Raw genomic sequence first — 25495 nt, 5'->3', positions numbered from 1 at the left:
TGCCCATTGTGACTGTATGCTCTTTGGGGAAAAATATTTTATTAGTTTTTCTCCAGGGCCTGTGGCAGCAGAACTTTGAACTCAATATTTTTCTGCTATATTTTGTAGAATTTTGTGGATAAATGTGTTGAAGGTGGTGGCCCTCTCACATGGTAGGAATGGGGTTTGTATAAAGACATGCACAGATACTAAAATATAAAGTCTTCATTCCTGTAGCTTCCTTTGGCCATTACACTGATAAGCTTCTCAGCTCATCTTAAAAGCTTACTTCTATGCCAGTCACAAGCAATTTTGAGTGTTTTGTTGTTTTTGTCTGGGCACTTCTACATGATTGCCAACTATTAAAGATGAAGATCTTTCTGAGGTGATGATTGTGAGTGCTTAAATAGTAACTGCTATGTCAGCCTTATTTTTATGGCAAATATGGAGAATTTTCTCTGAAAGCATAAGTGGCAAGAACATAAATAGTTTGAGGGGAGAACACAGAAATGTTGGCTTTGACAATGTCCCAAGTAGCTTTGCCCCAGACCTCTGTGAAGCCCTGAGTATCATGGGGTAGATTTCAGAGTGCCTGTGCCATACCTGGAAAATCCATGTATTTCTTTGGTGTCATATATCTGTGAAGAACTCAATTTGCCTATTAATCTGCTCCTTTCTTCCTTTTGTTTGTGTATCCTTTAGAACCCCTTCCTGTGAGCAACGTTTCTATCTATGATTACAAACCATCGCCAGAAACAGGAGTATTGTTTGAAATTCAGTACCCAGAGAAGTACAATGTTTTTACCAGGGTAAATATAAGCTATTGGGAAGGAAAAGACTACAGAACAATGCTGTACAAAGGTAGGAGGAAACCGTTGCACTAAAGCTTAACACTAGCTCTGCTGGAAACATTTTAAACAGGAGCTTTGGTGTGGTTTTGGCATGTGTTGTGTAGAGTGATTTATGCATCTGGGAATGTGCCTGTTTCTGTAATAGCTTTTGCATCATGAATTAAGGGATGGGTCTTTGAACTGAGCTGGTGATTCACTGGGAATTTTTGAACTTGCTTTCCATCCTAATTCTAGTGATATTTCCTTTCTTTTGGGTTTTAGAAGAAGACTTGGTGGTCTGGGTATTTTAACCAGTCTGAAATCAACCTGGGAATGTATCCCCAGTTTCTGGTGCTTCCAAATTAACATGTACACTAACATCCAAAACAACTTTCCACCCCTTTTTTTTAATCTTCTCTGCAATTCAAAATAAAAGGGAAAATGAAAGAAACCAAAACTCAGTAGGAAGGACAAATATATAGCTTTGCTTTCTTGATATGCTTGTTGAAATCTCTGGGTGACATTTTAGATCAGTTGAAAGCATTAAAAAATTTCCTGGTCTCTTCCCTCTGGCCAAGGTTTCCTCTTTGGTGAATAGCTAAGAGGAAAGCACTGGGATGCCCCAAAGGTGGGAAATCCATTCAGTAAACCTGATTCTTGGCCCAGAATTTAAACCATACAGTGACACAGTGCTAAGTACTGTGTTGTATAGTACTGGAGCATTCAGTATCGCCCCTGAGCTAATAACATAAATAATGCTGCATAATATAAATTTCAATTTTCTTAAAATAAGCTAATCAAGGGCAATCAGTCTAACAGTCTAGACAGTCAGCCTAAACAATTTGAACAGCCAATCTAACCATCTAAATGATCTAACAAGAGCAAATTCTGCTTTCTTTTTTTGTTTATAACTGAAGTCCCTTTTGCCCTGCAATAAAGCATCAGCACAGCATCTGTCTCAGAGGTGTGAGTGGGACTGTTCTATGGAAAACACCCTAAGGGGCAAGAAAGGCATCCACATACCCTGTGGGCCCAAAACCCCAATCGTTTGACATTGCATAGTGGCTGTAAAATGCCTTTGGGCAATCCAGTAGGTGCTGAATTGAATTTTAGGCACTGAATTAAGGCTTCCAGAGTAGAATTCTGGTCACTGTAAACTCTCCTTCAAGTCAGCAGAGGGAGGTACAAACCTCCAGGAGGAGGTCACAAAATTTCGGCGTCTCTTTGCTTCAATACAAAGTGGTGCTAGAAATCACATTTTCAGTGGTGTGAAGTGCCAGAAGGTAGGAAGGGTGTCAGGATAACAGCAGAAAATGTAGGTGACCTCTTTCCAGAGAACAGAAAGAATACCAGCAGTAATTTTCACCTTCTACAGCTAATAGATGGTTCCAGGCCCTGTAATACTAAAGCTGCTGATAAATAAAAGAGTCAACCTGAATGAAGAGATTCACTAATCAGGTTACACAGTCTTGCCCATAGCCAGATCACCCTCAGCACCTTCTCTTTGGCCCTCACATGTGCTGGTGGTGGATGAGCTCAGCAGCTTGCACTCAGTTGCACAGAGGATATTCCTTTGAGCATCTACCCTTAATGTTGTGCCTCAGTCAGCAAAAGACCAAAGAGGCTTTTGCGTGCAGCAGTTAAAGGTCTTCAGGAACTGTCAGATGCTCTTTGAGATATTCGGTGTCATGTGGAACAGGTTGCCAGATTCAGTTTCCCTTGCCTGTGAAAAGCAGTCCATGTTTCTTATGCTAGGCCTTTTTTTTTTTTTTTTTTTTTTTTTGGTAGCAAAGTGGCTTTGACAGCCAGAAAAAGTGTTGGCAAACTGAATTATTACAATTTCGTGTCTCTGAGCAGGCTGAGCAATGTTTATACATCTGAAACGCTGCCAGTTCAGCATGTGCAGTTGCATTATCAGAAAGTGAACATTTGATGCATTACCCTCTTTTTTTTTTTTCCTTTCTTCTGTTCTCTTTAAACCTTCTGCAGATTTCTTTAAAGGTAAGACAGTTTTCAATCACTGGCTGCCAGGTATATGCTACAGCAACATCACATTTCAGTTGGTATCAGAGGCAACCTTCAACAAGAGCACACTGGTGGAATACAGTGGAGTCCAGCACGAGCCCAAACAGCACAGAACAGGTGAAGAAAATTATTACATACCATGTCTTCCAAATCTGTATTACTGCTTTCCTTCCTGCTGTGGGGGGGGGATTGATCCCACAGAGAGAAGGGTCCGTGTGGGAGAGTCCTGGCCAGGAGCATGGGAGGAGGATGCTGTGGCTATTCCATAGGGTTATGTGTACAAAAGGAAATTCGTGGGAGTGTTTCTGTTATAAAACTTGCTTCTTAGAAAAGAAGGTCTGCTTCACAGGAGATGTGCTAGGAATTAATTTTGAAGCCATGGGATAGGTGCACTGAGCATGCTATTGATCCATCCCCGTTGGTCTGTCTCCTGGAGCAGTGAATCATAGCTAAACTGTCAGAGAAGACCTTCCTCATTGTGCAGCTTTCTATCGTGGAGAAGAATGTCATAGTTGCCCCACTTGGCAGCCACTTTGTGCCCTGAAGCATGAACTTTTAATTTCCAAGACAGCAATGTTGCAAAGGCTGAAAATTGCATTTGTTCAGGGTCCAGAACTAATTTAATTTGGTCCTGGGATGGTGCCCAAAACTTTTCTGCTAATCTTTTGGACCACAAACATTTTTCAGGGTCCAAAGTGAAATGAACCAGTATTAAAATCAAAAGGCCAAATCTTCAGATGAATACACTGATGTTGATCCATTGCCTTGGACAGCACAAAGTCAACTGATGCCAGCTGAATTCTGTCCTGATGATCCTAAATGTACTTATTGAGATACTGAACCACAAGAATGCAGCCAACAGGATCACATTTTTCTTTCCTGCTGCCTTCCCATCCCTCATTTTTCACATGAACTGCAATGAGAATGTAGAGTCTGCTTTTGTGTTAGTGGCCGTGGCTGGGACAGGGGAAGGAAACAAATTAGTGTGTTTGAACTGCCATTTTAAAAGGTGCCAGTCAGAATTATTTACAGAGGCTACTCATACTTCCCATGTGTAAGGGAGGTAGACAGGCAAAATGCTGTGTGTTCACCTTCTGGCACAAGTTGAAGTAACTTCTTTGTATGCCAGAATCTTGTCTTCTGGAGACCCAAATGTTAAGATCAAGCTCTCACAAATATTAAAATTTAAACTGATGTTTAATCCTCCTGAAAAGGTGGCTGCTAAAAACATATGAAAAGCCCTACAGCAACTTGAAGGTCATTTTTAAAAATATGAGATATGCCATATATTAGTTTTGCATATGTTTTTCAGTTAATTTCTAATTTTTTTTTCTATGATCAAGATCTTCCTGGAAGACACAATAAAATAAATGAAGATTGACTGTTAGAAATTCACACTTGAGTAGACTTGATGCTGTAATAGCACTGAAGTCTGATTTACTGTGACTTCACATCTACTTTTCTTTCTAGTATCCTTGAATCTTAATTCTTCTGTGAATTTATACTCATCTTGATCCCACTAAAATCACTTCTGCTGTAAGTGTATGTAAGAGAAGGGAGAATCTTAATAAGTGCAGGTCATTTCAATATATTCTGCAAACATTATTTGCCTGGGGAATTAACACATTGCAAAGGTGCACAGAACATACATATTAAAAGCCTAACCCTTGCTTCTCTTTCAGTTCCTTACCCACCTCGAAACATTTCTGTTCAGATTGTACCAATCAACAGAAACAACTGGGAAGAGCACAGTGGGAATTTTGCAGAAGAATCATTCATGGGACCGCAAGAAATCATAAGGAAAGAAAAACTTAGCCATTTTTCTGACAAACCCCCTGAAGTTCCAGCAGCAAACACATCTGCAGCCTGGCCAGAGTCCCACTCCAACAGCAGCGAGGATGGAACCACAGCACAGCCGTACTGGTGGTCTAACGAAGCTGAGTCAGCAGAGGGGGAAGAGGAGTTTGTCAATGCAGTTTCCAGTGATTATGAGGCCAATGATGTCAACACGTCTGGCAGACCCACACCAGAGCCCACTCCCTTCCTTCCTGTACAAATGGTGCTGACCTGGTTACCCCCAAAGCCACCTACTGCCTTTGATGGTTTCCATATCAACATTGAGAGAGAAGGTAAAGCAGAGCCTTATACCCTTCTCATTCCTCTTTTCTGGAATTCCACTGCTGTGTTTTCTCCTCTGCAAATTATTCATTATCTAGTACTGTGCTTCAGAAGGCTTTGTTAGACCTCCTGTATTTCTTGAGAAGTTTCTTGCATTGAATAGCATCTGGTTCTGTCTGGGCATCATGAAAGTAAGGGAGGAGGGATGAGTTGCAGTTTGCAGTTCTCTTTGGTTGAACAAGATCTGTACTGTTGCACATATTGCAGCACTGTTTACACTGCAGTTACTGTAAATCCGTTCTGGTATCAAAGGAAGGAGAAATGAGCTGATAGAAATGTGAGAGAAAGAAGGTACTTTATACCATTGACTGTCCCTGAGAGAGGTTCTCAGGGAGAGCTGGGCTGGAAGGGGCATGGAGAAAAGGTGGTGTCAATTGCATCAGCAGTTGTCACCGAACAACTACCAAACACATTCCTTAGGCCACAAGGAGGCTGCGGTAGAGAATGGGGAGACTTTTCAAGGGCAGTTGTCACCGAACAACTACCAAACACTTTAGGCCACAAGGAGGCTGTGGTAGAGAATGGGGAGACTTTTCAAGGAATGGAGCTACAAGAAAACTGCCACCTTGCTGAAAGATTTTCTGTATCAAAATCTCTTTTAGCCAAATGAATTTTGTTTCTGACAGTTTTCATAAGCCTTCCCACACTGAGGGCAAATTCTTTTTTGTTTCAGAATAAGAATGCAATAGATGGAAAACTGGAAGCTCATTTTCCTCCCTCAATGTGCTGTTTTTCACTTGCACAGTCATGGCAACCCTATTTTATTATCCCTTCTACAGAATGAAAATTTGGCCTGGGTTTATTGTTAGTCTACACCTATTCTGCAAACTTTGCCTTTAATTACCCTTGTGCTGATGGCAAGAAATCTAACTACTCACATAAATCCTGTCCTGCTGGATGCCTTTTAATCCCACAGCAGAAACAACATTACCATTTCTGATGTAAATAATTTTCTTAGAGGCTGGAGCCTTTCAAATTTCCATTAATCCACACTTTTTTTTCCCCCTCTGATTTAGAGAACTCAACGGAATTTTTGACAGTAAGTGAGGACACTCACAAATTTGTTGCTGAACTGAAAGAACCAGGAAAATACAAGTTGTCTGTAACAACATTTAGCTCCTCTGGCTCTTGTGAAGTTCGGGGAAGTCAATCAGCAAAAACACTTAGCTTTTACATCAGTAAGTATCTCAACAAACCCATCTTTTTCTCCATGAGCAACACACCTGAAATGCACAGAGTTTGACCAGTGTGGCACCTCTGGCATCTGCTGAAGGATCAGCAAAGTCTATTCTCATGGTATCCCCTGTGATAGAGAACGAAATACAGTGCAAAATATGTTCTATATTAGACTCTGCCTGCATGAGCCTTCGTTGTGCCCTCTTGGCAGGCCTAAGAACTGAAAGCAGGAGACTTACTTGATAAGAGTCATTGCCCAGTGCTCAGATGTGGCTCACTGAAACAAGTCGCCCTTTTGCACCTTTCAAGGTGAGGATATGATTCTGAGAATTAAATTGGTGGTTAGAGAGGTTCTTGAAAACATTTCACTTCCCTCCCCCTGGAGTCTGCTGTATGTGCTGGGTTAGGGATGAAGGGCAGCTCAGGCTGAGAGCGTGGGAATTGCACAATTAAACACTGAACTCTGAAATTGCATGGGCTGTGAGGGAACACGGAGCAAATTACAGTAGATGAAGTAGTTCAGCCTGCTAAATTCCAAGGAGAAAAAGTAATTTATTGTTTCCCTGTAGAATCCCAGAGTTTCTTAACTGGAGATCTAGTAAAAGACAAAGTAGTAATACACCACTGTGTAAACTAATACCATGACTGACAATTAGATCAGCAAGTGAGACAGGTGTTGGTGAATTCACATCATTATCCTCCTGATGGCTGTGGTCACCTTTGTACCTTTTTCTACAAAAGGAAATAGATATAGCCTACAAAATACCCATCCAGTGAGAGAGGGGAATACTTGCAGCACTGCACAATTTCACATGTGGGAAGATAGTGTCTTCCCAAATTATGGATGCTGCAACAAGACATGATAGCTAATGCTGGAAGTAATATTCATATGAAAAGAAAATGTGTACTTAGGTATATTGCTGATAAAACTTGTGTCTTTAGTAGTTCATAACATTTACAAATACTATTTAGGCTTAAATTCATCATAATGCTTGACTGCATCTAACAATTCCACTGTTGCTCCTATGTTTTTCACAGCTTTACAGCTGAATGAAACAGAAACTAGAAAACAAAGAAAAGAGGAAACAGCACATGAGAGAAAGGGTCCGTGCTGTTATAATTTCACTGTCATCTGGTTTTCTTTAGGAGTACTTATTAGCTTCACTATATGAAAAGCATTAAAGTATATAAATTTATATATGTAGCATTGCTATTAGTACCAAACATTATTCCATTTTACAGGGTGTGACTTATTTCCATTGAGCAATATGCAGTGCAGTGTCCTCCACGACACAGGGACAGAGACCTGAGAGCAGTGAGGAAATGTTAATCCAAAGTATAAGTGTGTGGGTTGTGGGACTAAGGATGAACTTCAATCTTGTTGGGTATCAAGTACTAAGATGTTACAGGAATGTAATGACAGTTTAATTTTACTTGTAGCACATGAGGACATTTGGGTTTTGTGGGTTTTGGCTGTTAGCTTTGCAGACTTTTAGAACCAGACAAGGATTTTTGGCAGTTGTCTTATTTATTCTGTCAGATGCAAGATCCTTAGTCTTTTAGATGGATTTTATATGTATTTCTGGGATTATGCCAAATTGGAGATGTGCACAAGTACTCTTAAATTGAAATTGCTTTTCCATTCCCCTTTATGAGTCTGATCAAATAGACTTTTTGTGTGGGGACTGCAACTTTGGGTTGTGATGTGAGGTATCTCTGTTCCCTTGATGTCAGTGCTGAAAGTAGCATTTCAGTTTCTGAATAGTAAGAGCTACATGTACATCCACTGGCTCCAGAGAATAATCTAATGATCAAATTCCTCTTTTTCACCTGTGTGGGTGTAGGTCTGCTGCCATGAATACATTTTGCCCATAGCTTCAGTCTTATCCTTACAGCACTCAGTGAATCATCCTGTCAAATCACTGACTTGCATTACACAACATTTTTATTTTCCCCAAATGGCAGTATTGATTGGCAAATCTTATAAGCTGATCTTATACCACATTTGTGCTCTGGCATTTGTTTTATTTTACTAATAAATTAAAATTGCCATTAGAATAGCACAGAGGAAGGAATGTCAAGGGGAGAGCTGTCACAAGTATCACCTAAGAGTGACAAGAAAAGCTGACTATTTCCATGAAATCTGAAATTTTGACCAAGTCTAGCTGAAGCTATTTTTCAAATTGTTATTTTATCTATACTTAAAGCTGTGTTCTCTAGCAAGTACTTCAAAAAATCCAATAGATGATGAGATTCTTCACTGTGGTAACCTCTGTGAACTTGATTTTCATGCTTCAAGGCTGTGGTATGCTTGGAGGCAATGTTAGTATGTGGAGAGGTGAAAAATTTTGTGTGCTTATCCTTTAATATTGCTCAATGATCTGTACATTATTGGCTATCACTGCCTTTAAACATTCCCTCGGAGCAAGTCTGACATTGCTGGCTGTTTTCTGGTACAGAGGGTATTGCAGTGTGAATTTTCAGTCACATCTCCCTTATCTGCTGTGCCACAGGTGATAGTGACAGGAGGGTGTTTTAAAGGAGGGTGCCTCAAACGGGCAGAGTGCTCACATGTGCTTCTGGGATGTGTCCCAGGCCCCACAGGTGAATGGATAGAGGAGCTGACTGAAAAGCCCCAGCATGTGACCGTGAGGGTGCTGAGCTCCACCACTGCCCTGACGTCCTGGACAGCATCGCACGAGAGCAGCAGCAACAGCACCATCGTGTCTGTGCTCTCCCTGACCTGCCAGAAGCAAAAGCAAAGTCAAAGGCTTGAAAAACACTACTGCACTGAGGTAAGGGGCACGAGCTGAAGTGTTTTCAAATCCAGGAGAAAGTTGCCTGTGGTCCTGCTGCTGTGCCCCAGGACCCTCCCAGGCCCAGGGCTGCAGAGCGCAGGGGGAGCTCTGTGTTCTGCAGTCTGGAGGGACAGGGCTGACACTGAGGGGAGAGCACAGCATCCAGGAGTGACCACAGTAGTGTTCAAATTGTCTTGCTGTTGGACTTATTGTGGCCAATCCTTCACTTAGCCATGTGCTGTAATACATTTGTATTAAGCAAAGTGCTCACAAACATGGATATCATTAAACTAGCATGAGTTATTTCTTAGCTATCCTGCACATGGATACAGAACCTGACTGTAAACTCTCTGGAAGTTCAGAGGTGACCAGGAGTCAGCTTTTTTTACATCTGTAGAACAAGGTGTCAGCACTAAGAAGTAAACAGTAATACACACTGCCTGTGATTTGGATGGACAGTAGTTCTTTAGGGCTGCCATGTAGAGTGTGTTTATAATGATGAGGAATCCTGAACCCCAAAACACAGCAGTTTTCCTGAAACCCTTAGTGGGTGCAGTCCCAGAGCAGACTGTGTCTGTGATGGATCAGTGGCATGTGGCTCCAGTTAGAAGGAGATTTTAGCCCTTATTTCAGTAACCTTACCAAGATGCTGATAAGGCCTTTTGCCGAGCAGTGCCATGACTTCTATCTGGTTCCCTGAATGGGTGTGGTGGAGGAGTTTGCAAAGGACTGCAGTGCTGCCCTGCTCACCCATGGGAGTGGAAGGAGCCCATTAACACTCCCAGTAAATCTTCATCTCCTTTGACTCCAGGATCAGCCCTGCAAGTTAATTAATACAGAGTCTGCATCCCTTAAAAATGTCTTTGAAAATTAATCTTTGTCGAAGTGTTTTGAGTTTTATATCAAGAATGGCTGTGAACTTAATTGTTTGGTAGTGGCTTTTCCTGACAATTTGAGAACTGTTTTTCAGTCAGCTTGTAATCTCATTATTTGCATTTATTAAAGGTGCAGTCATTTAAGTGGGAAGCAAAACAATACAGTAGGTGATTATAAATCACAGATCACAAGTATATACATTTATGACCTAAGCAAATACGATAGGATTCATCTACAAACTCAAAACCAAGTACCTAAAGCTATCTGTGAATAAACAAGATATCTGTAAAAGTAAATGTGTTTATTGCAAGTAGGTAGAAAGGTCTAAATAGTAATTTATTTATTTCTGTCATTACAAATCTTTTTATCAAATTTTATCAGCTTATTATACCTGGGATTATTAATAGCTGTTGGTTTGAATTCTTCTTGATGAGCTGAAAAGGGCAAAATTCAGTGCAGAGCTCTATCCATCTCTAACATAGTACATGATTTTGAAGTGATTTAGCTTTCCAAAGCAGCTGGTGAAGACAAATTCTGTTCCTTGCTAAATCTGTGCTGGCACATATATTCATGTGCGTTGCAGTAAACCACCAGTGCAGAGGTGGCTGTGATACAGACTATGGAAAGGTTGTGAAGAAAATATTAGTAGGAAATACCAGCAGTTCTAGGAGGGATGTGTGAAGGCTTTTCCTCAAAAAAAGCTGCTCTGTGCATGTGCTGCTAGCTGAGCCTTCAGAACAGACTTTTCGAATTGTATCAGACCAGGATCGCTTGGTCAGGCATTCTGCCTCCAGCCCTGACTGAAACCTGGTCTGGCACAGCAGAAATTTTAATGGGGATGTTTCAGATTGAAAAGAAACATCACAATGCCCCTTAGTCAGGTCTTGTAGTGCTGTGGAGGTGACAGAGAGTAATCCCTCTCTGATTTCACTATACAGTCTCCTTACCCATGCATTCAGAAGACATCCCCACTCTGCTGCCTTCAGCTCACACAGCTGCAGAGGAATCAGATGAGGGATGAAGAGCCTCAGGCTTCAATTGGAAACGCATGGTCCAAATACTCCAGCCTGATTAATATCACCTGAAAATGAATAATGTAGCCTCAGTATTCTAATAAACCTTGATGGTAGGAGAGAGTGGGTCTGCAGTGTGGTAGCTGGCTTTGTGCAGCCGGGCAAGTGTGATTCTGAGTCAAATCATTTGGCAAGTCAGTCCTGACTACTGTCAGTTTTGCCATTTTGGGCACACTGAGTGAGGTTTCTGCTGTTGGTGCCAGTCAGACCTGTTGTAACAGTCTCAATACTCTTTGAATTAACCAAGTAAATACTTCATATCTGCTGTGTTCTCCTCCTCTAGGTGAACTCAAGCAGCAGCCTCATTGAAAACCTGGTTCCTGGGGCCCAGTACCAAGTGGTGGTTTACTTACGGAAAGGACCATTGGTTGGACCACCCTCTGATCCCGTTACATTTTCCATTGGTAACCCTTGAACCTGCTGTTGGAATGGGTTTGGTTTGAAGTATGTGTGGTATCAGAGTCCTAGAGCCCGTGAAGGAGTAGAAAACTGTCATGTTGGTTATTTCAAATCTAATGAACACTTACTGAGTGTAATTCAGGATTCCACCAGGCTCCTAAATAAAGGGTCATTTTGGATAGAATTCAGTATCTTTTAGTTTCAGTATAACTTACCTTGTTAAGGTTACCACTTGAACAGAATGTATTGAGAAGAGAGAATGCAAAGAAAAAGAGATTCAATGTAGAGGGTTACATTTGCAGAGAAATATTCAACCTGAGCCACCAAGCTTCTCCTTTTGACAGACAGTCTGCCCAGTGGGAGAGCAGGTGGCTGAAAGTTAGAGAGCTTCAGTATTTTTAACTCTGCTTCCTCTCTGTGATGTAGTGAAGAAAGTGAAACATTAAAAAAAGGTTAACCTGTTAAGAATTGAATCCTTAAATAAAAGCCAATATGTGGGCTAGTGAATATGGTGAGGGCCTTTTCATTCTAGGCAATGTCCTTCTATGTTTTCAAAAATTGGGTCTGAAATAAAATTTGGGAAGTATGGTGTATTTCAATAAAGGAAAAAGAGTAAGTAAATATATATATTATTAAAATGTCTATCTTTGAAGAATTTGTTCAAATGCTTTTTGGTTTTCTTTCTCATTATAGTTCAAAAATGTCAAATAGTATTTTTATTTGAGAAAGTAAAATCATGTACTCCCAAATTAAAGAAGTTCCTTCATTTTCTCCACTTTTGTATGGCCTCACATCCATAAGAGTTTCTTCCTAAATTCAAAGTGGCAATCGGTTTCTAAACAGAACATCTCATAGGTTTCTTATTATAAAGGGAATGTTTTTATGCAGTAAAGCAACAGCTCTGAGTTTCCATTTCACAACAGGATATTGAATTGGATATTATAATAGCAGAACTGCAAAACCAGATTGTTCTGTAAAATTATCAGTGGTGGTTAAAGATGAATGAAAGTCAGCTAACATACAATACACTTTCAAAAGTATTCAGTTCTCCTCATGTTTGTCCTGAGGTTCACTTTCCCTGTGTGAGTATTAGCACTCTAGAGAAAGCAAAGCCAAGCCATGGTAATGATTTATGGAGGCAAAGGCAATCATGTGCTAACATGGGCTGAAGTAATCTGGGTGCTGGTGTCAGTTCTGACCCAGTGTGCAGGAGCTGTGTCTCTGCAACCCTTGCAAATGTTAGCCAAGTTCTTATTTAAGTAGCTCAGTTAAGCCATGAAGAATAATTGCTTTCCAGACCAGTAAGGGCTGCAGAAGTTGACCCTTACATGACATTTTTCAAATGACTTGACTCCTCTTTCTCAGTGTCATCATCTGTGAAGCAAGAATAGCAATACATGACAGAACCTTTAGATTCCCCAGGGAAGGAGGGGTAGAGATAAAAAATGTTCTTTCTTATGGTGTTATGGCTTTTGATGCTTTTATTTTTGAGCATCCTGAAATATCTCCTAAGCATCCTGATTTTCAAAGAAGGGTGGGACCCTTCATTTCTGAAAAAGCAAGCCCTGTACTTTATCTCAAGCTAAGCAGCCAACACCAAGTGGTCATTTCTGTAAAAGTAGTCTTAAACTGGAGAACAAATACTTTAAAAATGGTATTGAACTGTTGTGACAAGGAAGCTCTTGGGAATTAAATTCTGGAACACACCAGAAATAGGCAGAACCTGGTTAAGGAAAGGTGTTGTTTTAAAACTGTTTGTGCAAGTGTTAACACACACATGTTACTAACCATAATTTCTGGTTTACAGTGCCCACTGGAATAAAGGATCTGACACTTTACCCTTTGGGACCTACTGCTGTGGTTTTGAGCTGGAACAGACCTTTCCTTGGGGTGTTCAGGAAATATGTTGTAGAAATGTTTTACTTCAACCCATCAACGATGACTTCTGAGTGGACAACCTACTATGAAATAGCAGCAACTGTCTCCTTAACTGCCTCTGTGGTAAAGTGACCATTACTGACCATTGCTTTCCCATGCCTGTGTGGCCCCGGCACCTGTGACACTTTGCCCAGCCTTTTCCCATGAATATGCATATATACCTTTAAGCCTGGCATGTTTTTTCCCAAGCAAAGCAGAGTAAATGGCCAGGATGCCAGAGGCATTGTCTGTTCCAAAGTAAGGGAATGCCAGCTGAACCATGCAAAGTTTTAAGCAGAGCCCTGAGACAGGAGATGAATCTCCTTTCTTGTTGTTCTGCAAGTCCTGAGGCAGCTTCAGTTTGTGGGTCAGTTTGTCAGTCAGGGCTTTAAAAGTTCTGTCATTTCCTTGGGGTTTAGTCCAAAGCCTTATCTACATAATGAATATTGATAATATGGACTTGGGGCCTGTTGGCTAGTCTTGCACTGTGCCATCTGGAAGGCTGTGCTGCAGAGATGTTTGGTGAAAATAGCCTTCATGTTTCTGAAGCTGCAGAGATTTGTGCCAGGGTTTTAACTAGATTGATGCTGGTCTCTATAAGAACACACATCCACAGACATCTTTTCAGACATAAAGTGGAATTTTCCTCCTCTTTTCCATTATTTCCTAGAGAAGGTGAACAGATTTTATTCAGACTTCACTGTACAACAAGACAGAAAGTAATTTTAACTGAAATTACTTGTTCAGAAAGTTATGAGTATGCAAAAAGGATAGCAATAACTTTTGCTGCTGGTGAGAGCCACAATGATTTACTGTAATTGATTTGCATAATACCATTTGTGGAGTCATTTTGGCTGCAGCAGCTTAACTGTAATTGGGTGTGTGGCTGTAAATCCAGCACATAAATCTCCAGGGAAATTAAAAACAAAACTAACTTACCAAACGAGTAATTAATACCTTGTAATCATGACTCAGCACAAATAGATTAATAGCTGAGTGATCCAGGTCATCTCAGAAGTAAAGCTGTCACCCAGAGTTAATATGGTTCATTAGAAAAGAGGTGATGTTGTCCCTCACTGGTGCAAATCCTGTTCAAGGAAGCCAAGTTGGAATTCCTTTGTCTGAGTTTCAGTCTGAAATATGACATGTTGTATCCCAGCTACAGTGACCATTTATTACAGGGTAGTTTTAAAGAGTAAGCCTGAATTAGAAAAAGAATGTCTCCCTCTGCTTCTGTTATGGCATTTAGTGCACAGGTAGGTACTGAACTTTTGTTTGGGTTCTCTAGTGGTGCTCCAGAGTCACACTATGTCCCACAACTCTCTGCTGACATCTCTGAGTGGTGTGTTCTGGAGCAACAGGGAGAAGCAAAGGAACAAAAAATCCAGCTATCCAACAGCTTGAAATCATCCAATATTATTTCCTGAAGGGTTAACAGTTCGTGAGAATCTTTGGAACTGAGTTTTTCCTTTCAGTCTCTTTAGTTGCTTCATTCATTTTGTGCTCTGCAACTGACTTTAATATTGTCAAAGCACTCTTGGTGTTTTCAGTACTGGACCAGGGGCATGTCAGGAGGAGTTCAAGCACCTTCAGGGTTTTGGTGTCAATTGGATACAAGTTTTTCCAAAACTCATAAAGAGATTAGGTCCCAAACCCTATATTTACATTGCCTTCAGTATCTGGAGGGGAAAAATGCCATTGCAGACAAGAGAGATCTGTAAAAATAGCAATTTCTACTTTGTTGAAAATGTTCACTATTTCCAATTTGCTTTTATTTTGAATTTTAATAATATCATGAGGCTTTTTCATTTAAACATAAAATTAAGTATTTGAAGTGTTTTGTGCTGTCAGTGGAAGTATTTGAATTTAACTAAATATTGCATGTGAAATTATAACATAAAATATATTGCATTTTATACTTCATTTATATCTCATTTATATTTACATATATAATGCATGTCTCATAAGTCATTTATGTTTCATTCATATTTCATCTATAATAAATGGTAATAGAAAGTGAAATACACTTTGAAAACTGGAAAAATTACATCTTTGAAAGTGGCAATATCAGAGTCAAAAACATTGTTTCTAATTTATCCTCAAACCCTATTTAATCAACATAGAAAAGCCTACGTTCTCCAGTTAAATATTTTGCCTTCATCACATCAGAGTTCAGTGATGGAAGATTGCTCTGTGGGAATTGTTCCTGGAAACAGGGAGAGGTTCCTGTGCTGGGCAGGACCCAGGACCAGGTGCATGTGAGTGAGCAGCAGAACCATCTGCTCTGAGCCAACACAACTGTTTGCTCCTCCTGCAAAGACTTTTGAAAAATTGAAAGGCCAAATTTCAGAGATTTCCACTGAACTAAGGCATGGGAGCTCAGTGACATGAGTGTGGGCACTAGGTTTATAAATGCTGTTGTATTTTGTAAGTTGTACCTCATGCTGGTGAATTTTCTCCTGAGTTGCTGTTTGTCTCTCATCCCTTTGCAGAGAATAGCTAACCTGCTGCCTGCTTGGTATTACAATTTTCGGGTCACCATGGTGACTTGGGGGGACCCAGAGCTGAGCTGCTGTGACAGCTCCACCATCAGCTTCATAACAGGTGAGCAAATAGCTGAAAAAACTCTGGAAATGCTCACAGAAAGTCTGATTTGGGTGTTGTGTTTCACCTGCAGAGAGTTGCAAATTAAGATGTTTATCAGCAAAGTGGAGTTAGGTTTGGGTTTGGAGTTAGGTTTTTCATTATTTTATTTTTAAGAAAGGCTCTGAGGATGCTTTGAAAGAATATATACCAAATCCTCCTGTGCCAAGCACAGTGCTTAGTGGCTCTGTTCCAGGCCCCCAGCAGCTCCAGTGAGGGCCAGTGGTCTTGCTCTGTATCTCCCACACCATATGCTTGACACATGGAGAAGTTAATAGGTAAATAAGTAAACCTGAATTCTCAGGTTTTCTAATGTTATGAAACACTTCCCTGTATATTTGCAATATTTCCAAATGCTTTTTCCTCCTCTGTCCCCTCCTGGTAACCTACAGACCATGACTTGTGCAGTACTTTGGCTAACGTGGAGGAGAGTTTTGCACCCTTAGGCAGACTGAGATAGGTAGTATGTTTGGTACCACATTGTTCTTGTCCTCCAGCTTTGCCTTTTCTGCTGGGTGGTGTTTGTTTGCTCACAGTAAGGAGACAGAGATGCTCCTGTGATCAAGGAATTGCACCCACATTGGATAAATTGGCCATGGGAAACTGTGGTGCTGCCAAATCATTTGTAATCTGAATTCTCACTGCTACAAATTAATATAAACACATGGATTGCCCATTTCCAGTTGGGACCAGCCATGTATTTAACACACTCTGGCATCTCTTGTCAGATCCTTTGGGTTTGGATCTTCAATGTGTCCAATGGATCAGCCGTAGAGGGACCTGCTAGTGCCTTGCCATGTGTTCATAGCATCCAGGCTGTCTAGCTCAGACTTCCATTGAATCATTTTGCTTTAATGTGCCACTGCTCTATGTTCACTGCTTTATGTTCACCTTGCTTAAATAGAGGTGATTGAAAGCAGTAAATAATTCAGGTGCACCATGAGAGGAAATGAAGCCTGACTTGCTCTTTTCCATCTGTAGGAATCAAATTCGGAGGAAAATCAGACTATAATGTCCCAGCCACTCACACCAAAGCAGTCATTAACCTAGTCCCAGACTTTCTGTTCGTTGGGAGGCTAGGAGAATGTTCCTGAGGGAGTAACTGAGTAGGACCTGTGTGGAATGATGATTAATACAGTGCCTGTGCCTGACAGAGCCACGACAGAGAAGTTATCAGCAGGTTAAGTCCTAACTCCACTGAAGTGAGCAGAACCTCTCCTGTTCTGAGAGATCTGATCCCAAGCCACACTGCTGACAAATTCTGGCACTTTTCCAGTGTATCAGAAACTCATAACACCCACCAAAGCCTTGTGAAGGGTCTCCAGGGATATCCATTGTCCTTTGGCATCAATCAGCTTTTCGGTAGGACTGTAAGGAAGCAATTTTCCAGCTGGTTGGTTGCTGTATGAGGGAAGAAATGTCTTTTCCAACTGATTTGGGTACCAGGTTCAGCATTTTAGAGTGGAAATGTTCCAGTGGGACACTCACTTTAATATTGTGTCTCCAGAAACCTGCAGCAGAAATGAGGGAGATTAAGGTTCTTTTAAAGTATAAGCTGTTGTCAGTATCTGTCTGGATCTCTGTGTGATGACACTAAAGGCTGCTACTGCTGTTAAATGAAAAATGGATCAACTTCTTAACCAGCAGATGTAGACAAAATCAGGAATGGATGAATCTCTTAATGTCATCCATTTATGATTGGCAAAAACTCTCTTCAGAAAGGTCACCTGGTCTTTAGTGAAAATATCCAACTGGAAAGTTGTATCAGTGGTTAATTCCTCTTATTATCAAAGGTTTGCACTCTATGCTTCTGACCTGAATTTTTCTAGTTTTAATATACAGTCAAAAATTCTTGTTACACTTCTATCCTATTGATTGAAGTGACACTGAGCTTTTTCCCCCCCCATACAGAATTTAATTTCACTTTTTTTTTCCTGTTAATAAATTGCTTCCATTGAACTCTTCAGGTGCTCTCACTGTAAAGTGTTTTCTCATGTTACTTTTCCTCTCACTCTTTCTCTTTAATTTTGACTGTCTTTACTAAAGTACATGAAAACTGAAAGTGCAATACCAGCCTGCTGTATCCACCTATAGAGGCAAAATCAGTTCCCTATTTAAAGCCCTCCTGTTTGTGCATCTACATGATTGCATTTGCTGTAGCATCACATTGGAGGCCTGTGTTGATTTACTTCTATTCTGTGGCTTCTAACAGAATTGATCAGTTAGGAAGTGTTGTTTACACTCCACTTTCCAAAAGGCTCAGCTTTGCACGTGGCCCTTTGAAATGCATTTTGGTTGAGCAGGCCCAGACATTGAGCACAGCCCTGTCCAAACCCTCCACTCCTCTGCCACTGCCAGTTACCTGCATGGTTCAGCAATGCTACTTTTACCTTCAGAGTATTGATGAAAGTCTTGAATAGCAATGAGCTATTAAAATCACGCTGTGATTTTAAGGGCCAGTCCTGACAAAGAAAGCTGATTTGGTCAAATTACAAGTGCTTATCTATAGATGGTCACCACTGAATGTGAGCAATAAGCACACTCCTGTCCTCTGATTGCCTTGTTATTTGCTATCTCTTCAGCTATGCCCAGGGACTGCTGTCAGGCTAACTTGTGAGAAAGTGCCAACTTGTCATGTCTGCATGTTTGAAATGTTTGTCCCCAGTAGGTGCTGCCTTTTCAGTCTTTCACCTTACCTGTAAAATTCTTGCTCACCCTCAGCCTTTTTCTGTCCAGAGAGGCAACAGATGGTTTTCTGGAGCACTTGGTCCCTTTCTGCATCATTCCAAACAACAATACCTTCCTTGCACAGGTTGCCAGGAATTAAAACAAATGAAAAATGCACGAAAACGCCCTAAATTTTAAAATACTGTGAAGGTTTTGTGGTCTTGACAGTACACCATCTGCCAGTTGTTCTGTGTGTAACTGGAGAGCTAACCTCTGCACCTGGAACATGAGCTTCAGTTTTGAAAGCAAAGCTGAAGGATCAGCTGGGAGTTTGAGAACACACCCTGCAGAAAACTCAGAGCAGACAAACCATTTCCCTAACCCAGGATCCCACTGCTCATGTGGAGTCTACAGCAGTGCTGGGGTTGTACTGAACTGCAGTACTTGGAATGAGAAAGTTAGTACAAGACACCAGAGGATATATAGTTCTCCCATAAGAACTGGTTTGATGTCCCCAGGAGCATGGGGGAGATTTGGGAGATCCAAGAGACATACCAGAAACAGCATTTGTTCTCTGGGGCTCCTGCAGCAACAGTTGCACACTGTTGTTTTGACTCAGGGAGAGATTGTGGTGCTGCCAGTGTTGCTGTGGTGACTGATGAGTTTTTAATGCCACCTGCTGTAAACAGCTGGATTTAGAGCAATCATAACCACGGGCACTTCAGACAGCCAGTGCTTTCATTTTACAATGAGAATGCTTTTGTCTTTGGAGAGACAAAAAGAGCAAGAGAGACAGACTTGGTAGCACCACATCTGCTGTCTGTTGGTCCTGTGGATGCTTTCAGCTGTCACTTTGGACCAGTGAAGAAAGTTAACTCTACTTCAGCTCAAATCAGCACACCAGGTCAGCAGCAAGATGTAATTTCCTACAGCCTCTCTGTGTCACTTAGCTCCCACTGGAACGTGGTGCTAGGGGAGTGGGTCATACAAGCCTTGGCCCTTAGTCTCATTTGACATAGCCAGAATTGTAAGACACCTGAAGCAAACACCTGCATGAACATTAAGAGGGAAAGCATGTCATCAGTAATAAGGTACAGGGGGCAATTATTATTAGTGTATAAGATTCATGCCAGTCATGACCTTAAATTGTAAGGAATGCACATTCCATGCACAGAGGTAGGCTGGGAACGCTAGAAATTAAAAGAAGTATTGCTTTAAAGATTTTGCACTAAATCAGGTTGTTTGCTCTCAAAGGCATAAATGGACATTTTCGCAATTAATTTGGGAGAATAGTCTCACTAAACGTTTCTAAATGGCTCTAAATTGCCTGTGGATTGTATGTGATGCATTCCTCAGCGATTAATCCAATAAACCTTGTTGCTGTCGAATGTCTCAGTGCCAAAATCTTTGAAGCCTTCGTGAAAGCAGCAGTGACATCTTGTGGCCCCTCCAAACAGACCCGAGCTCCGAGGCTGTCCTGGGTCTCCTCTCAGCTGTTGTGTTTATGGTATTCTCTTCCCAACAGTATTCTTTGGCAGAAGTTTATTACTGGATTTGGTAATCAGCTGTGTCAGACCCTGTCTGTAACACACTTGCCTTCTTCCTTCAGCACCAGTGGCACCTGAGATCACCTCCATAGAATACTACAACCACCTGTTGTATGTCACCTGGACCTATGGAGGAGATGGGACTGACCTTTCCCATTCCAGGATGCTGCACTGGATGGTCATTGCAGAAGGAAAGAAAAAAATCAAGAAGAGTGTAAGTATGAGTGGGAAGGTGATGCTCATTTCTCTGTGATTTATTGGGGGGTTTGTGGGTTTTTGTTTGTTTGTTTGTTTGTTTTGTTTTTCAGCTTTAGTTTATCAACTCAGATAACTTTGTATTACAGAGTTTCACCAAGTTTGGTAGAAGCCTGATCAGTTAGTTTGACAGTGCTATAAGGCACTTCCAAAGGCTCTCAAAACAGACAGTGAACAAAATGTCTCTATGGCGATCTGGTGCAAGTGTTGATAATTTAGATCATGTGAAAATAGCTTATAAACTTAGCTGCAGACAGCAGAACATAGAATTTTTTTAGTGAGCAGATAGAGTCTCTTCAGTTTTTGTTTATTAATAACCAGAGTGCACTACTGACAGTTTTTTTTAGTTCATTCAAACCAGTTATTATCACTTTCCATTTTATGAATTTATTAAAAAAGATCCTTATAGACTGTGTTTTTAATTTTACATTTGAATACAAATTCTAGTAACTGATTGGATGAGGATTTCACCCAGAACGTGTGCCCTTCTTAGAAAACTTCCTGGGTGTTTAGACGTGTTCTTGGTACATTCTCTTGAGCATTTTGAAAAATCACATAGTTTGGGGTTAAAGTCATGTAGCTGCTGGGGATTGAGGTGTAGGTTTCCCTGAAGTAAAAGAGCAGCCCCTGGACACAAAGTGAGGAGTGTTTGGAATGGCAGTGGAGCACTGCAGGAACGTGTATGGGCAGCAGTGGAACTTCACAGAGCCTGTGGCCAGGGACTGTCTCTGCACCATTGATCTCCAGTTGCTGACAGCAGGAAAGTGTCTGGTCTTTTTCAAGGGAAAGGTGTCTGGTCTTCTTCAAGGGAAAAATTTTCCCTTCTACTTAAGATTTAGCAGATGCTGAATTGGAAGTGTATTTTCAGCATAAGCACAAGTTCATCAGCAGTTTTCATTTGGATGTCTGTGGAGCTTTCATTGGATTCCTCATGGCTGCAAGAGTCACCCATCTGGAGCTTGTTGCAGCAATTACATGATGAGGAGAACTGATGACGTTTCTAAACAGCAGGAACTTTCCATATTTGGATCTTTGTTTCAAAGAAGGAAGAAAACTCTGTATTTTAATTTTTTTTCTACAAATAAAATACTCTAACAATTGAATTTTAAAACAATTGTGCCATGATATCCCTCTCTACTCTTCCCGGAATCATGTTCTCTGTAAGGTTATTCTTCTTCCAGTAAAAATCTGATTTCTCTGCTGTTCAACTTCATTGAGTGTGAAAATTGAGCATGAAACACCTAAACAAACATTTAATATATAATTAAAATAAAATTGAATATGTAATGTTAAATTAAACAAACTATTACAAACAGAGGGTATCTTCCATATAGCAGATTTGCAAATAAAATTTAAAGTTTTAGGAATGTCTTTAGAAATTATTGTCTTGATAATCCTTTCAAGACAAGGAAACCCAGAGAGGGTTCTTTAGGAAAATCCTGCAACTACCTATTTATAGCTAACTTTTATGGTCCTGCTCATGTGTGTAAATATGGGCACACACTTGCAGGCATCAGGGTAGACCTGTTCTCCCAAGCTGTTAGTCACCTTCAGAAATTGTTTGCTTTAAGAATTATACTATAATGCAATCCCATAATTTGATTTATTAAGATTGTTAAGATTGTTATTATGGTTGTTTTTCTTGTGGGATTATTGAAATGAATAGGTAACACTGTCAGACAATGTTGACTTTTTCTTCTTGCCACTTGTGTATTTCCCAAGATTCCACAGAAGTTGGTCAGGTTTTAGAGAAGTCATGAACATTACCTGCAGAGTCCTATTAGTCTTTATTTAGAACTGTCTGTTTCTCTTGCAACTGAAAGCTTCAGCCTGAAAATTAAGTGGCTACAAAAACCAGCATGAGATTCCTGAATGTGTCCTTTGTAGACAGTCTACAAATGCTCTGAAAACAGCCTGTTCTGAGTTCTGCATCCCTCCCATGATCCTGGAGAAATGGGGAGCCTACCCCTAAATTAACAAGGAGAAGTTGTTCACAATCTTTTGAAGCTCAGCTCAGTTTTGGATCATATCTGATTTCAAATTTGCAGATAACTGAAGTCAGACCCTGAGATCTATTGTCAAGTCAACTGGTCTCCTGGTAGGTGTTAGACTTGCCCAGGTGAATTTAATTTTCAGGTTTGTGGGCTATATGAAGCCTTGCCTACACATGGCTTGTGTGCTCCTCTGAGAGGTATCTGACCTGATTTAAATACCTCTGAATTTGCAATGGACTCAAGTTCGTGGCTTGTTTAGCATTTTGTGCAACTTGAAAAATCTAGATGCGAGAGTACTCTCAGTGGTGTGAGGGAGGTTTTCTTTCTTCCTTTAATTTTCCCTGGTCATATAGAAAATGCAGCCTAAGTTTGTCTTCTTTTTGCATTGTGCTATTCTGCCAGGCATTAATGCTTTCACAGTTGGTGTCAGTGGGAAGTGGTTCATGTAACAAGGCTAGAGTGTGTGCAGAAGACATCTGCTGTGATGCACAGAAGTTTCTTTGCAGTGTTTTAAGTGGCCAGATTCATCTTATAAGGAAGTTGTATGGTTTGCCTCATATTGAAGTCGGTGTCTCATTATTTAGGTAACACGCAGCGTGATGACTGCAGTGCTGAGCTTACCTCCAGGGGACATTTACAACCTCTCAGTGACTGCTTGTACTGAGAGAGGCAGCAATACTTCCCTGCCCCAGCTTGTGAAATTGGGTAAGAGATGCTTGTTTGTAAATGACTAACTCATTTTTTTCTCATTTGACTGTAAAAGTAACTCTGTCAGCAGATTCAGCACCTTCCTTATTTCAGTTATGTACCTGTGACCCCATTTCTTTGCAAAGCTGTAATTTTCACTTTACCTTGCTGTGAAGATTGTCTCATTCCTGTATGTGAAACTACTCTCCTAAAATAGTTTTACTCAAGAGGAGCAAGAGTGGCAGAATTTGCCCTAAGTGGAAGTAGGAGAGTAGAATCGCTTAATGTCTTGCTGAGAGAACTATTCTTCATAGCTGCTTCCCTCAGGTCCTGAACACATGTAGATTTTGGGAACAGCAACTCAGCTTCACAGATGAACTTTTCAATAAAATGCAGAACCTTCTGACAAGCCTATTTCTGGGTCTGCACTCTGACACCTGGTCTGCTTTCCTGTCTCCCCCTCCTCTCATCCTGGCCCTCTGCATAGTCCTCCAACACTAAAAATGTACCCTTAACACAAATCCATGACAGCACTCCTTATAAAAACAGATTCAGGGCTGTGGAAGCAGCTTCTTCTGAGGGAAATGTGTGTAATCTACTCAAAGAAGCAAAAGTAGACTTGAGAACTTGATCCTTAAGGTAAGATTTGAAAACACACTTTCTGCCTAACATCTTCCTTTACCCATGAGTAAGACTGAACACTGCACCATTGTACCTTCAGAAATTTTACTTCACTTTTGAACACACACACAGAATTGCTGAGCCCTACGTACCTAAAACTGTGCCATTTCCAAGTGTTCTAAACTGGTTTTACAGGTGTTAACTCCACTGTGAAGGTGGGTAAAGAAGAGTTTGTAATTTCAAACTGGATTATCTTCTCCACATGAGTAATAAACCTCCAGTGAGTCACAGTAAAAGAGGTGAATTTAAAGGGCACTATAATTTCTAATTGAATTAGAGGTGCTGAAGCAACCATTGTCCAATTATATTTCTCAAAACTCAAATCTCTTCAACAGTGCTGGGGCAAGCAGTACAGACACAACAATCTGAAGTTCTAGATCTTTTCCCACAAGCAGTAGTTGAAAGATGGAGACAAATCCCATGAATTTTCTCTTCCCTATGCAAGTGCTGTCCACTGATTTCCCCACACCTCCTGTCTGTGTGCAGTTGGTGTGTTTGTCCCATGATGAGTGGGTGGATGTGTGAGGGTGAGTAAATCCCCTGGTACCATTGTCCAAAGAGTTGAGGGGAGTGTTTCAGTGCTTCAGCTAGCTTTCTCTTTCAGACAGATCCACAAGTCTTGCTCATGTTGTACACCCTCCAGCACAGTTGTATTTTCCTGGGCTTTCCTTAGGCACAGGCAGACTCTTACTGACCTGGGATGGGTATTTTGTCTTTGGTTGACAACAAAGAGAAACTGCAATGAATTCTGTTTTGATAAATCCCTTCTAGGCTGTAGGTTTTTTGTTGGCTCGAGTTTGGGGTTTTTTTGCTTTATGATGTTTGCACTTTGAATCGACAACAGTAAGGATATTTTACCAGAGGTTTCCTTTTCTCTGTTTCCGAGGGGAGCAATGGGAGTTGTAATTAGCAGTAGTGGAAACTGACTCGAAGTGATAGACGACTCTGCACTTGGCAGTCACCTAAGTGTTCCTGCCAAATGTTCTTCCCTCCATGATGTTTGCCTCATCCTGGCAGCTTTCCACTTGCACAAAAATCAAGCCATTTGCTGGAGGCAAAAGGAGGATTTGTTTGGGATGACGCCCAAATGCAAAAGTCATATTTTAATTGAGGCCATTTTTTACCTGGAGTGAGGGATGGAATGTGTTTCTGAATCCAAGAGCAGATATATGGGTGTAATTATGGGAGAGGGACACTTTGCTATGTACACTGCAATCCCTGTGACACAGGATAAGGCACGTGAATGTGCCTCAGTCCCTGCCCAACTCTCTCCACAATGCCAATATAATTTTGGCAGCCTCCAGCCCTTGAACACGGATCTGATTGTTTCAGGCTCAGATACGTCTCCAAAATGTCTATAACTTGTGCCAAGGCTTTTGTGGCAGATCTTACACATCATGTCCAGGTTCCTGTGACAGCAGCTCACAGAATGAGAATAACAAATTATTTGTGAAGGGAAAAAAGAAAAACAAAATGTTCCTCTGCATCACCCATTGTATGTGCTGTGTCAGAATCCTGGAATCAGGTCACCGTTTGGGAATGACAGCTGTAATTAAACAGCCATGGATTAGGAAACCTGAGAACTGTGGAGAACAACTCTCAAATGTACAACCCAAACTTTGCAGTCTCTGAAGGCAAACCAAAAGAGCCCAGGATGCCTGAGGTGTTGAAAGCTAGGGATTGCCAGTACCTGTCATGTGAAGTCATTGGTATGAAAACTGGGATCAAGCCTTAGGATTTAAATAATATTGGGGAGAAATATCTCTCTTG

At 40.9% G+C, this 25495-nt stretch overlaps 1 protein-coding gene across 1 annotated transcript in view; it reads left to right on the top strand.

The window, feature by feature from the left end:
* The window catches only part of PTPRO (protein tyrosine phosphatase, receptor type, O), a 54610-nt gene that overhangs the window by 5860 nt on the left and 23255 nt on the right, over positions 1 to 25495 (top strand). The window contains exons 2-11 of the mRNA XM_009080147.1: positions 682 to 840; positions 2799 to 2951; positions 4517 to 4963; positions 6029 to 6190; positions 8784 to 8983; positions 11219 to 11339; positions 13142 to 13335; positions 15744 to 15855; positions 20171 to 20322; positions 22942 to 23062. Coding sequence (XP_009078395.1) covers positions 682 to 840; positions 2799 to 2951; positions 4517 to 4963; positions 6029 to 6190; positions 8784 to 8983; positions 11219 to 11339; positions 13142 to 13335; positions 15744 to 15855; positions 20171 to 20322; positions 22942 to 23062 — 1821 coding nt within the window. The remainder of the gene's footprint in view (positions 1 to 681; positions 841 to 2798; positions 2952 to 4516; positions 4964 to 6028; positions 6191 to 8783; positions 8984 to 11218; positions 11340 to 13141; positions 13336 to 15743; positions 15856 to 20170; positions 20323 to 22941; positions 23063 to 25495) is intronic.

This window comes from Acanthisitta chloris, unplaced genomic scaffold (assembly GCF_000695815.1).
Source record: "Acanthisitta chloris isolate BGI_N310 unplaced genomic scaffold, ASM69581v1 scaffold9138, whole genome shotgun sequence".
Lineage (NCBI taxonomy): Eukaryota > Metazoa > Chordata > Aves > Passeriformes > Acanthisittidae > Acanthisitta > Acanthisitta chloris.
This window is presented reverse-complemented; position numbering and strand designations above follow the sequence as displayed.